The sequence below is a fragment of the Pholcus phalangioides genome, unplaced genomic scaffold (genome assembly GCF_987345545.1).
Source record: "Pholcus phalangioides strain wild (caught in Gottingen) unplaced genomic scaffold, Ppha-v1.0 ptg000022l_1, whole genome shotgun sequence".
NCBI classification, from domain to species: Eukaryota; Metazoa; Arthropoda; class Arachnida; order Araneae; family Pholcidae; genus Pholcus; species Pholcus phalangioides.
In genome coordinates this window covers 34,828,853-34,843,606 of record NW_028301615.1, presented here as the reverse complement: position 1 = coordinate 34,843,606, position 14,754 = coordinate 34,828,853, and the positions used below count along the sequence as shown (strand labels likewise).

The following is a 14,754-nucleotide window of genomic DNA, read 5'->3' as shown; positions in this document are numbered from 1 at the left end:
GAAGCAAAGCAGAATCTCAGAATATTACTATACTAACCCCAGCTATCTTCAATGTCATCCATGAAAAAAGAGGCTTTCATTCCCTGAATTCGCTCAGTATCAACATTAGCTGTGACTAGTTGCTGTAATGGAGAAAAGAAATTCTCTTCGGCAGCTGACATCAGATCTGCATCTGCAATTCATATAATTACTTAATATTAAAATCTATATAATATTAAATAAAGTTTCTCTTGTAAAAAGTTGGTCAGTACAAATACAATCTCTACAGCAAAAAATAAGTTTTATTTCAGCTGAAGTTCATGAGCATTTCTGTTCTCATAGATATTTTATATATTTTCCTTTGTTTTATTCCACATATATTTTATAAATTTGGATGTAGATATTTTCACATTGAGGTTTTCCCTGAATTATATAATTTATATTTGTAATTTCATATTTACCTATTACATGTAAATATTAGATAAAATTACAAATAAATTATACCAATTGTAAATTATATGATATACGTTACAATTTATTGCATTTTCTATTAACAATTTGATAATTTTATTTCTTCCACATTCTGAATATTTCTGTATGGCATCTGGGATTAAGCTAGTTGTATTTACAAATTAAACATAATTCTCTGTTACAAGGCATCCCTAGTTTTAGGCCATACAAAAAGATCTGTTGATAAGTCATGCACTGGTCCTATATCAATTTAAAACTTCTCTTACCCACTCATTTTTTAATTCAACACAATTTTTTAATATTTTTTCCCCCATTCTTTGAAGCTTTACATGTTTATCATGTAAGTGGATCCAGTTTGTCATTGTCGAGACTATGATAAAAACATGAAAATTTTCTGAAAATTTTGACAAACTAAAAAAATACAGTAAAACTTGTCTTTAACGGAATCCAGGGGTGGGAAGTGACAAAGTCCATTTCGGAGCAGTTTTGGAGCAGCAAATTGACGATTCTCAGCAGTTTTGGAGCAGCAAAATATAGGATTCGGAGCAGATATTTATAAATTGGAGCAGCGAAATTAACAATATTTTCGTTGACCCTCACCCCTTTTCAAAATAAAACTACTGCATTTTTTTTTATCAAACATCTTTTCATCAGCTTGTTTTTTTGTTGTTTCAGGCTTTCGACACCTTGTTTGAAAGAACGACTGTCATAAAATTTTTCACACCAGTCTATTAAAGATGATTTTTGCTTACTGAGGGCACTATTTGCTGTCTGGAACAGCTGCCCTTCAAATGGGCTAAAAAATTTTCTATGTAAGTTTTAAATTTTTTTATACTCGGAAAGAAATTGTTGCGAAATGGGAGAGTATTTCGGAAGAATCAACACGATGTTTGGCAATTCGGCACTCATTATTTGGCAAGATTGGCGATCTGACACTCATTATTTGGCGATATTGATGATTCAATACTCGTTATTAGACAACATTAGCGATTTAACACTCGTTATTAGACAACATTGGCGATTTAACACTCATTATTCAGCAACATTGGCGATTTAACGCTTATTATTCAGCAAAGTTTCTAAATTAGCAATTGGTGGACATGCGCTTTTTACCCCAGGAATGAAATTTTTTTTCACGAAACATCTGGATTTTGCACAATGACGATCGACTACAGTCATTTCTGCTGCTTCCAGTGGAGACTTCTTTTTTTTTTTAAACGGAAACCGACTCGCATTTGCGCTTTAAAGCTTGTGGGGTTTGCCGTCAAGTAAATACCCGACAGATGGCAGCATGGATACTGGGAGAAGGAAGGAGAAAGTCTTTCTGTGAGGACACGATATATCTGTCGACACCACTAATCTACGAACGGTGAGTTGTTCGTCTTCAACCGTTGAGTTCGCCATGTGCCGTCGCATTTCTCTTTCTGTGTAATTAATATATAAATATGTTTTAATAAATAATAATATTCGTTCCCGTGCCGCTCTCGCCTTAGTGGTGACCCTAGGACTCGAAACACGTACCATCGACATCAATGGAAATGGAATTGAGGCCAGGACTTGTGGACAATTTGTGAAGCCAATTCACGCGGGAACTCACATCGTGCGTCACCTTCGTCCAAGGATTTACGCCGACAGCTTGGATATTTACGACAATCGCATGCCGTGCATACTTTCGCTTCTGAAGATCACTCAGCGATAATCACGTAAGTCCCAATTTCGTCCTTTTCGGGAGAGCCGTCAGAACCATGTATATAGGAACTGTAAATTTCCGTTTTATATAAAGTCGAGGTCCTCGCATATATCATTTTATTACGAAATTGTGTATATTGTATCGTACTTTCGCTATCAACAATATGAATGTCACTAACGCCGAGGGTGCCGCTGCTCAAATCGATCGTATAGGCCTAAAAATGCCACCTTTTTGGCGCCAGAACATCGCTTTATGGTTTTCCCAAGTCGAGGCGTCGTTTCTTTTATCGGGTATCACGAGAGACGAAACTAAATATGCCGCGCTCATCGCCTCAATCGACGCAGATACTTTATCTCACGTTTCTGATTTCGTTTTCCAACCTCCGGAAACAAATAAATACGAGGCATTGAAACGAAGATTAATCGCAGAATTTGCTGATTCGGAAGCCACACGAATACGTAAACTTTTGGGGGACCTACAGTTGGGCGACAACAAACCGTCATTTCTGCTCCGTCAAATGCGAGAGTTATCAAGGGGCAAAATTGACGACGACTTTTTAAAGAACTTATGGCTCCAGCGGTTGCCTACGACCATTCAATCTATTCTTTCCGCCTCCACCGAGGAGTTGACGCAGCTTGCCACGCTGGCAGATAAAATCCACGAAGTTGCTGTTGATCCAAGAGTGACGTATTCTCTCGCGAACGATAACGAATCTTCAAATGCTGTTGCCGTGATTTCGCCTCTCATAGCGGACTTACAAAAACAAGTTTCCAAATTGACAGAGCAGGTTAATCAACTAAGATTTCGACGTTCACGATCGACCTCTCGTGACCGACGTTCATTTTCTAGGGGCTCCAATACGTCGCAACAGCCACGTCAAAATTTCGCATCGGAACTGAACGACGGACACTGTTATTATCATGCCCGTTTCGGAAATTTAGCTCGCAAATGCAGAGATCTTTGCACTTTCTCGAAGTCGGGAAACGAGTAGCAGCTGCCACTCAGCAGCCAGTGGGTGGTAGCTTACCTCTTTCCATAAGTCACAGGCTACACGTTTACGACAAGACCACAAATCGTCGATATTTGATCGATACCGGCAGTGACGTATCATGCGTTCCAGTAGGTCGCAACTCGCAAAATCACAATCCCGATCCACTCGAGCTGTATGCCGCAAATCAATCCAGGATCAAAACTTATGGTACCGAACTCCTTAACTTAGACCTTGGGCTCAGGAGGTGCTTCAAGTGGAACTTTATCGTCGCGCAAGTAGCCGTTCCCATAATTGGTGCTGATTTTCTTCGACATTTCGGCCTCTTGGTCGATCTCAAAAAGAAACGTCTGGTTGACTCTATCACCAAACTCAGCATCTCCGGCATATCTCAAGCTTGTTCCCAGTGTACTGTTCGTGTGATTGACGACTCCTCTCGCTACCATTCCATTTTGAAGGAGTTTCCAGAGTTAACTAATCCATCTGAAACTTTTCGCTCTGTGAAACACAACACCGTTCATTATATTCAGACCACTGGCCCACCCATACACAGCCGGCCCCGAAGGTTGAATCCGCAGGTGCTTGATACAGTTAAAAAAGAATTCGAGTACATGGTAGAACAGGGCATTTGCAGGGCTTCCAAAAGCTCTTGGGCCTCCCCATTACACATTGTGCCGAAAGCCAATGGTGCAATTCGTCCTGTCGGAGATTATCGACGGCTGAATGCGCAAACCGTTCCTGACCGTTATCCGATACCTCATCTCCAGGACTTTTCGCATGCTCTTCATGGTATGAACATCTTTTCAAAATTAGACATCTTACGAGCATATCACGCTATTCCAGTCAACGAACCGGACATTCACAAAACCGCTATTATCACACCTTTTGGACTGTTCGAGTTTCCGTTCCTGAATTTCGGTCTGTGCAACGCTGCCCAGTCCTTTCAACGTTTCATCAATGAAATTCTCCGTGACGTTCCGAACTGTTTCGCTTACCTAGATGACATACTCGTTTTTTTCAGCCGATGAAGATTCTCATGTATCCCATCTCCGACAAATTTTTCGACAGCTAGACCAATATGGTATAAAGCTCAACGTATCCAAGTGTGAATTCGGAGTGTCGGAACTTTCGTTTCTCGGCCATAAGGTTTCTGCAGCCGGCATTGGACCTCTACCCGAAAAAGTACAAGTTATCCTAGACTACCCGTTGCCGAAGACCATCAAAGATCTGAGACAATTTCTAGGACTTTTAAATTTTTATCGAAGGTTCTTTCCACACGCTGCACACAAGCAAGCCAGATTAACTGCTTTTCTCAAAGGCTCTAATAAAAACGAAAAAAAAGATATACCTTGGACAGAAGAAGATCGACAGGCGTTCACAGAAACCAAGCAGCAGTTAGCTCAGGCGACACTACTCGTGCACCCTAATCCAAACGCTCAGATAGCCTTGTGTGTTGATGCATCGGATTACGCTATTGGGGGTGCACTTCACCAGATCAACAACAATAAACTCGAGCCACTCGGTTTTTTCTCGAGAAAACTGAGTGAGACAGAACAAAAGTACAGCGCCTATGACCGAGAATTGCTTGCTGCGTTCGCTGTTACCAAACATTTCCAGTTCATGCTCGAAGGAAGGCAATTTTGCATACTCACAGACCATAGGCCATTAACGTTTGCCTTCAATCAAAAACCGGAAAAAACTTCTCCTCGACAGACACAACAGCTTTCGTTCATTTCACAATTTACGACTGACATTCGTTACGTAAAAGGTTGTGACAATCAGGTTGCTGATGCTCTCTCCCGAATAAATGCGATCGAACTTTCCAGCCAAATCGATTACAAAGCAATTGCTCAAGCACAGACGACCGATCCAGAGTTGCCCGAGTTGCAGACGAATTCCTCATTGCAGCTTCAGAAGCTTCTCCTACCTGGAACTTCAGCCGAAGTCTTATGCGACATTTCCGACGGAAGAGTCAGACCGTATATACCAAAGGACTTTCGACTACAAGTCTTCAAGGTAACTCATGGACTCTCGCATCCAGGAGTGAAAGCAACGCAACGACTCATCACTGAGCGCTTCGTCTGGCCGTCGGTCAAGAAAGACTGTAAAACATGGGTGACATTGTGCATACCATGTCAACGGACGAAAGTGCAACGTCACACGGTCAGCGACTCAGGAACATTCTTGCTACCGAACGCAAGATTCGACCACGTACACATCGATATCATCGGACCACTTCCACCAAGCCAAGGCAACCGATACGCAATAACGATGATTGACAGATTCACACGCTGGCCAGAAGTAGTGCCTGTTGCAGATATCTCGGCGGAAACCGTTGCAAGATCTTTTGTGTCAACTTGGGTTTCCCGATTCGGCGTACCTAGTAGAATCACCACCGACAGAGGTCGACAGTTCGAGGCACAGTTATTCCAAGAACTGGCGCAGCTGCTAGGAATACAAAAACTTCGAACGACATCATTTCATCCTCAAGGCAACGGCCTAGTCGAAAACTTCCATCGGCCACTAAAGGCAGCTCCAAAGTGCCAACTCACCGACCGATGGGTAGATGTCTTACCAATTGTTCTCCTTGGCCTCCGCTCAACCTATCGACCCGAACTCAAGGCCACATGTGCAGAACTGCTCTATGGTGCCACACTGAGGTTACCCGCGGAGTTCTTGGTTCCGAGTACCGAGCAGCCCACGGATCCACTAACATTCGCAGCACAACTAGCGAACACCATGCATAATATTGCGCCCGTTCCTACTGCTAACCACAATAAACTGAAGGTCTTCATTCATCCAGCACTTCAGACATCGACTCACGTGTTTGTGCGCAGAGATGCCGTGAAGCCTCCGCTCCAGTGCACTTATGATGGCCCGTTTCAAGTCATGCAGCGGACGCCCAAATACTTCGTGTTACGGATTAAAGATAAGCATGAAACTGTGTCCATAAACCGACTAAAGCCAGCATTTTTGCTGCAGGAAGATGTGCTACCACAAAACTTTCAGCCAGTGAAAACGACCACAGAACCTACCACTCGTAGTGGGAGAAAAGTCCGATTCCCTGATCGCTATAAATCGTGACTGAAGTCACTGGTGGGGGAGTACTGTGGGGTTTGCCGTCAAGTAAATACCCGACAGATGGCAGCATGGATACTGGGAGAAGGAAGGAGAAAGTCTTTCTGTGAGGACACGATATATCTGTCGACACCACTAATCTACGAACGGTGAGTTGTTCGTCTTCAACCGTTGAGTTCGCCATGTGCCGTCGCATTTCTCTTTCTGTGTAATTAATATATAAATATGTTTTAATAAATAATAATATTCGTTCCCGTGCCGCTCTCGCCTTAAGCTGAAAGACCATTCAAACCATCTTCAGTTGCAAGATCACGGATAATATCGGAATTTCGCGATGGAACGCCAGATGCAGGGGCCGATAGTTTAAATAACACGATAGTTCAAGTACAGCGAAATAAAGAACCATTTCGCAGCAAGCAGAACCAAAAAAATCTTGGCGTCCTTTCCGAAATTCCGGGCATACTGAAGCAAAATTCACTATTTGGCGCAGAAAAATACAAAATTACACTATTGGAGCAGGATGGCGCAAGATGTTAATTTTGGCGCAGTGCTGCACAATTGGTGCAGAGTTTCTACCCCTGGGAATAGCAAGGAACCACGATTTTTCTCCGTTGAACACAGGTTTTTACTTTCTAAAGGTTCAATTGATACAATGTGTAAAATTACGTAACAATCTCATAGGTGATTGAAATAAAATATATAAAATAAATTAAGCAATTTTTAAAAATAGAAGATAATTATATTTAAAATGATGAAATATAAATAAATTAATAATTAGTCTACAATTACTAAATACTGTATTTAAGTTTTAGCCGCATCTGTATAAAGCTCCTACCTACACTGTTCTAAAATAACGACATTTACCATATTTTTAACTTCCTCAAAAATTTTCTATCACTGTCATTATCTGTCATATCAGGTTCAGTTTGTACGTTATCATCTATGTTTATGTAATCCTCAGCATCAGGGCTGTAACTACGAATTTTGGAAGGATATTGAGCAACATCAATTTGCCACCCCCACCACTGAAAATTCGATTTTATAACTTTTAGTTCCTACCTAAAATTTGCGGCTGCCTAAATTTATCCACCAGAGGATGCAGCTGTCCCCTTTCCGTCTCTCTAATTCCAGCCCTGCTCAGCCTTGCGATCATGGAATGTACACAGCTTGCATACAATTTTGTAAGTCTGGCATATCAACCGGAAATTCAACCCTCACACCGATTTCTCCAGTGGGAAAGCAGCTTTTCTGAAAAAGTTTGTTACAATTGCAGAAAGCAACTGCTTTACTACATAGAGCTTATCCAAACCACAGCATCAAGTGCAGAAACAGTTTTTGCTAATCTAAGGGGTTGATGATGTAGAACTCGCATTTACAAGCATAGAGAGTAAAAATTTCGGTGGAGCATTTTAACATTTTGTATGATCTTTGTCCTATTGGTCGCCAAACACTCAGTGTTTGTGTGCCATTTTCGTTAAAGGGTGTAATTTTCAGTTAAGAGCATACAAATAATAAATCAATGGCAGATAGATGCAAAAGCATTACATCCCCCCCCCCCATTTAAATTAAACAATATCAGGAACTATTTCTATAAACTGCCAGGGTGACTATATAGGACGGCGTGTCCATACCCCAACCCAACGAGCCCTTTCAAACTTACATCTCTTGTACACCAGGCAAGGCGTAGGTATTTATGCCCATGAACACCAAGACATCAAGACATATGTCCCTGGAGCAGAAGAGGTCAATACAGTTTCTGGGGCAGATTTCAAGTTTATTTCGCCTCCTCCCCCTCACCTAGAATGGTGTCTTCAAAATACTCTCATCTGCTATCACTTACATTTCGATTAAAGCCCAAAATAGTTTTCCCTTTTCCCAATGTGGTCCAGGAAAAAAAAGTTAGCAGCCTTCGTTCATGTAATGAGGTACTTACCTATTCCATTCTTTTCTGTGCTTAATGAAACTGAGTTCAGTATAGCACTGGCACATAAATTTTCATTATCAATGAATGGTTATACGGACGGACTGCGAGTAGGGTGCATCAGGTTTATATAATGAGCAGAGTATTTTGAGCGTTGATGCAAATGGATAAGTTCTCTTGCTGCCGCAAAAGATCCCAGCCTAGGTGGTGGGGGGGGGGGGGGCTGCTCTATGATGTGGGGGCATGCTAACCCCCTTTTTGGGTGTCATATTATGCCTCAACATATTCCATGATGTTTATATTTTGTGCAGAGGACCCCACTCCATAGCAGTGCATCACATGGGTTATTTGGCACTTTCAACCACATAAAACACATATAAAAATGTACTTTTCTTGTCCGTTACTTTTCAGTTCAACAAGTTGCCCTCAGTCTGTCTTTGTGCATCACGTTTGAAGGTTGTTGGTAATTTTGTAGTTTGATTGTTTCTATCTGATCCATTCAAATTAATTTTTAGCCTTTTGGTTGGTTTGGTTTCTGTTTTGACTGTGATGACGATTGACTGATGATCACAAGAGAACTCTTTAAAAAAAATTAGAGGTGCGTTGTATGCTCTAAAACTATAAAAATGAAAAGAAACTGAACATTGGTGCCCTGGTTGTGTGTTGGTTTGTGTCAGGTTTTGTGTTTTGGAATATAATCATACACAAACTGATTATACTATAGTAAGACTTCAAAAACTTATTAGTAACATACAAGGAAAAATATTCTATTTATATGTCATTTCAAATTTCAATACATACTTTTCAACATGAATTACCAAGAAATATTTTCATGCATTCATGTTGAACTTTAACTGCTGCCATTGCATTTAATTAAGAATTCAATATTTCTATTTAAAACACTAATTAGCAATTACTTTAATTATTTTTAATGAGATAATGTCTCTCGCAAGTACTTGCGATAGCAAAGTACGAAGCAATTGCATGGACAACACAAATTTATTTTAAAGAACAGCTATGTACACGTATTCACAATCAGCAATTTGAAACACGACCTACAAATAGAAAGAGTGACTGACACAAATAAGACCTTGTCTTCAGACTAAAATTGTACAAACTGCTTATAGTTCCGCAAAAGCACTGACACTATATAGAGAAACAAAACCTTCTAGAACAATTTTGACAGTTCTCATGTGATTCTTACACATCTCTTGGTCCTATGACTACCTGTTTTCAATGAAACAGTAAAATTCAGAACCAAATTAGAACACTCTTTCCTGATATGATGATCTGTATGTATTGAATTACCTCTCAGGGAAGGCATTTGAAATGGTGTCCTGCATGACTAGATGTTATAAAACCATTTCAATAGAAAACTGGAAAGGGCAGTAAAAAATGTAATTGAAAAAGTAAAACAAACCCTGCATTTCATCATCATCATCATCACCACCATGGGCTGTGGCTTTCATCTTTTTTATATGCATTTGATTCATCATATTTGCTGCGGCATCAGTTTTCTGGCCATTTGCCATCTGCAACTATATAAACCGAAAAAACAAATGATATAAACACACTCAACATGCAATAAAAGCATGGGAATTGAATACAGCAATTAAGGGGGGGGGGAATCAAAGAAATCATTGTTAAATCACAAATAATTATTTCTAATACCACTGATTAATATTATTATAATATTTTAACAACATTAAACGATTGATTTAATAACACTATATTCCCACTTTCATTTCATCAATTTGAGCACCACCTCCTCCTCCAGGCAGCAACAAACCAAACAAAGTAGAAGGATGTCTGCCAAAAGCAGCAAATTCCATTCAAGAATCAGTAGTATATATGTAAATGTAGTTGGGAACAAGTGATAGGCAAATGGAATCCCACTTATTTATGATGGAATGATCATAATTGATCATCAGGGAATCCATTCTCTTCACGATTTAAACTTTAAAATTAACCTATTCATAAATACATAGCCATTTTTATGACAAATTTTCTCTCTCTAGAACAGGCATCTGACAGCGCCAATGCACCATCATGTATCGAAACATGTTTGGTTCATTCTGTTATTATATCAGACAAAGGATTTTTTTTTACTCCTCAACAAGATAAATATATACAAAATGATGGTACCAATATTCAGGTTTTCTTTTTTTAGACAAACGACCTTGCAATTTCTTATCAATTTTTTTATACATTTGTAACTTCTGCTCTGATTGTTGATATGAACAAAATATGATATCATTTGCTATATTATATTTTGTGTTATACATTACAATATTATAAATAAAAATGCTTGCTCAATTTAAGTTGAAAAAAAAAAGTTACAAGATCTTTTAAGTTTTTAAATCACGAATAATGTGATAATGTCACACTACACAGAGCAGTATAATCACTGAATTGATTCATGAGGGGGTGGGGACACCCACTTGTTTTGCTCCATTCATTATCTTTTTGGCCTTAGTTTGTTGTATATCACCACCTTCATCATCTGAGTCCTCTAGCCCATATTTTGAAAAATGGTCAACCTAGAAAAAACCAAATTATGACATAAATTTTAACAATATTTTTCATTATTTATTCGAAGTTATTATTCACACCCATTTATTGAATTGCAACATGCACCCCTCCTTCCTCTGAAAGAACCTGTCTGTCACGGAAGTAAGGGAAATAGCATAGTTGGCAACTTCTGAGGATGAAAATTCTTTTAGCGCAGATTCAAATTCTATACAAAAATGAATTTTAAAAGGGATCTTTTGAAATATTTTAGGGGATTTTCATTAGTAAAAGGAAATTTTATGGATATTTTCCCATTGCAAAAACTGACAAAAACTTTTTTGTGATTTGACAAAAATTGCAAAAATTTACGCAATGCTTATAAAGCAGCAGTTTTTTCAGGTAAATTCTTGGAGAATGATTTTTTCCCTAAATTATTATTATTTATTTATTAATATTATTAGGAATTATTTACAATTACGGGCAAACTTCAGGAGATAAAAGTATTTTTCAGGAGTCCAGGAGACTTAGAAACAATCCCTACATTTTTAACTACATTGTAGAAATTTAGCACATCGTGATTGGCCAAAATGAGTGATGAACCATTACATCACTCATGATGAAATTTTTGCCGAGGACGTTCAACAATAGATACATTTGATTACTGATTGTGCTTGAATCAGACATCCACAGTTGGAGCAATGATTATAGCACATAACACATATACCGAAGGTTGTGTGTTTGATTCAGTCTGAAACCCATCCAATTTTTTTTCCCATCTTTGCTGTCATTTACTGATTTACTAAAAAATTTTTCCATTTTTGTTTCTGATTTAATCAAATGTTGTTCACATGCATCAAGAAGACTAATAACGGCTTGAGAAGCGAGCATCCAGCTATCATTTACTGATTCAATAAAAAAATTATTTTATTTTTCGCCAATGAACTTTGAAATTCAGTTTCTCCCACCTCTCGTGACGTCTTGCTAGCTTTTTTGCTCGAAGAAACCAATCACTGGTGTGGTAATGCTTCCTGTGTTACTAAGAGAGTAGGAATTGCAATCACGCGTCCGGAAGAGAGAGTAGAAATTCAGGAGCCTCCCAGAAAATCCAGGAGACTTGGCAGCTATAAAATAGGTATATACATGCTATCAAAGCTGATTATTCTACGCCCTGTGTAAAGAACAATAGCTAGAATAGAGTCTGAGGTGAATGAGACTAAGACAGACTTGGATTACTGAAAAATCACTATTTAGAAGTAATAGAAAACAACTTTTTATGTGAGACTCGGATACTCACTCCTACTTGTTTTGCCCTTAATTCATTGCACAACTGCCCATGGAATCTGTATAAGACCCATGAATTCTACATAAAGGTGGCGACAGTGGCTTCAAGCCTTGGGACCTGATATGAATGTTATTTTTTTACAATATAAATTTACTATATATGGGACCAGTGGAAATTCTAGCCTGCAGACCTTCTTTTAACTGGAATTAATTAGATTCATGGGAAAAATGACACAAAATCAAGCAAAACTCATTCTTTGTGAAAAACAGGGAGGTTTTAAAAATGAATTTTGAAAAACTTCCAGCCCCTCAGATAATCTGGATTCTCAAATTATCAAGACTCTTCTGCAATTGCGGATGCAAATAGATTACATATCTGACAATAATTGATTCCTGTACTCAGAATGAAAAATGAGATATTGCCTCAATGAATGTTTAACACTTCTTATGCAGGCAAATTTTAGCCATAATGATGAAAGCTCATTTTTTAAAAACAATACTCGTGGAAAAAAAAATATTGCAACTGTTGAGAACAGGATTTATTCACACATATAATTAAAATCTTCCCCCTTCCCTAAGCAGATAAATATAACAGACATTTCTGGCATATTACATAATTATATATACACAAGTATATGCCACACTGTACAATACACTACTACTTAACTGTACTTGCATCTCATACACATTCCTATGGAGAATTTCCAACAAATTGGTGCATGCAGGAACACGTTGTGTATATGTGTGGCCCTAACATATTAAGTGCCCCTGAAGCTTTTACAAATGATATTCGAATTTTTTCAAATTATCTTTAGCGACAATTTCTTTTCGTTGTTACCATGCATTTTTGTCACATTTTTTTAGTTCCCCTTGGTTATAACCAAACTCAAATTTTTTAATTTTGAATAAAATTGATATAACTGCTTTCATTTACTCATTTTGGGAAGTAGTACACCTAATACAGGCAGCTATGAATAGACGAAATCAACAAAACGTTCAAAAGTTCATTGGATGAAAGTTTTAACTTATTAAAACGTTTGTAGTAAGAACTTGAATACAACAAAAAATGTATTTTGAAGCAATCATTATAATAAAAGTGATTGCAAAAAATAAAGGTAGCATTTAATTGTGTGAAGAACATACAGTCAAACCCTGATATAACAAACTCTTATTTAACTTGTTTGACTACAAGAGATTGGCAAGAAATTTGAATGATCTCTGACGAATCAGCAATAAATATGGTAACCTTGTTTTAACCTTACCACATGTTTGAAGAAAGAAGGAAGTAGAATAATAAGAAAAAAATTAAAGGAAAACGGTATAATAGATAAGTATAAGACACTTATCTATAATACTATATACTCCCTTATCTGTAATACTCAAGTACGAAGTAGATTTCTATTTTCATTCTTACCTACCTGTTTTTTTTCACTTTTACATTTATATAGTAGACTGATTTTTTCATGGAAAAAAAAATTCCCCATAGTGTTGCAACAGTTTTGCGATGATGAGGGAGAGAGGAAGGAAAGCAGAACTTTCGAATTTATTCCACTGGCATTTGTGTGGATGCAATATTATGTCCTTGATCATAATGTGGTTAACAAGTTTTTTTTAAAGTTTCTGTGTGTAATCTCAACCTGATCTAACTATTATCTGCAATAACAAATAAAAAATGACAATTTAAACTGATTCGTTAAATCAGGGTTCAACTGCAATTTGTTTTAAAGGCCCTTTGAGTTTAAAGAATTTTATACATATAAAATATTATAAAGCATTATTTTACACATTATGAAGCATTTTATACAATAACAAATTCTCACTTCAAACTTCCATGTACCAGTCCTAGGTTTGTATTCAATAAATTTCGCCCCTAATCGTGACGTGTTTTGCTCCACTTTATCTATGAATCCCATCAAAGAAAGTCTTTCCGGATCCTATAAAACAAAGAACCAAAAGTCTTGCACAAAATTTTTCTGAATGATATTCGAGTGGTCATAAGGCAAGATAATAACTGAAATGAATGTTGCAAAGTTCAAGAATAAAAATATTCATAATCAAAAGCAAAAAAAATTTGTCAGATATACCTTTATAGGTAGGCGAGTAGTTTTATCTGATGGCCACACACCCTCAAGTGTTATTTCTGCTCTGCGATTCAAACCTTCCCCAATAGGTGGCTTATTGTCATCATCTGGATAAACAACTACCTCTTTCTTGTCAAAAGATACTAAAAATAAAAAATGCAATATTAACACTAGAATGATGAAAGTGGTCATTTTGACCACAAAGTTACTCTGACATGCGATCACACTCAAACGGCTTATCGTAGGTTGTTGAAATTTCATGTGTTTTCTTATCTTGTTAAGACTCTTGAATTCTTAAAATATAAATGTTTTACATTTCTAATTTTAGTGGTGAAAATGAAATTCTACCTAGCATGGCAATAACAGTAATTTTGACAGCTATAGATATTTAGCTAATATAATTGCAAAATATGCTGAAATGGACAGTCTTGTTAATAGTGCCCGAGTGGCATGGTGGTAAGATACTCGTCTACCATTGTGAACGTTGGTGTCTGGGTCCCGGGTTCAAACCCAAGGGAGGATATAGATAAGATATTTTCCCTAACGAACTCGAGGCGACCACCGATAGACAGCGCCTTCACTTCCAACCCATCCCACTAATGGCAGTAAATTGCAATAAAGCGATATGGCCAGAATTTGTGTTTGGTGAATTAGTAGTCTGTTAATAATATTAAGAGAAACAGTTGTTCTATCATGGTGTTTGCTATTCTCCAGTACCCATTTTGTACCATTCACAGACACGCTTTTAAAGAAG

The 14,754-nt window shown here is 37.8% G+C and overlaps 1 protein-coding gene across 2 annotated transcripts in view; it reads right to left on the bottom strand.

Annotated features, from left to right (window-relative positions):
- Positions 1-14,754, bottom strand: part of Nup98-96 (nuclear pore complex protein Nup98-96) — a 164,590-nt gene that overhangs the window by 58,105 nt on the left and 91,731 nt on the right. For both annotated transcript variants that reach the window (XM_089249609.1, XM_089249608.1), the window contains exons 18-22: positions 14,004-14,143; positions 13,740-13,853; positions 10,569-10,667; positions 9,548-9,665; positions 38-172 (exon numbers count right to left, since the gene is read on the bottom strand). In XM_089249609.1, the coding sequence (XP_089105735.1) occupies positions 38-172; positions 9,548-9,665; positions 10,569-10,667; positions 13,740-13,853; positions 14,004-14,143 (606 nt within the window). The remainder of the gene's footprint in view (positions 1-37; positions 173-9,547; positions 9,666-10,568; positions 10,668-13,739; positions 13,854-14,003; positions 14,144-14,754) is intronic.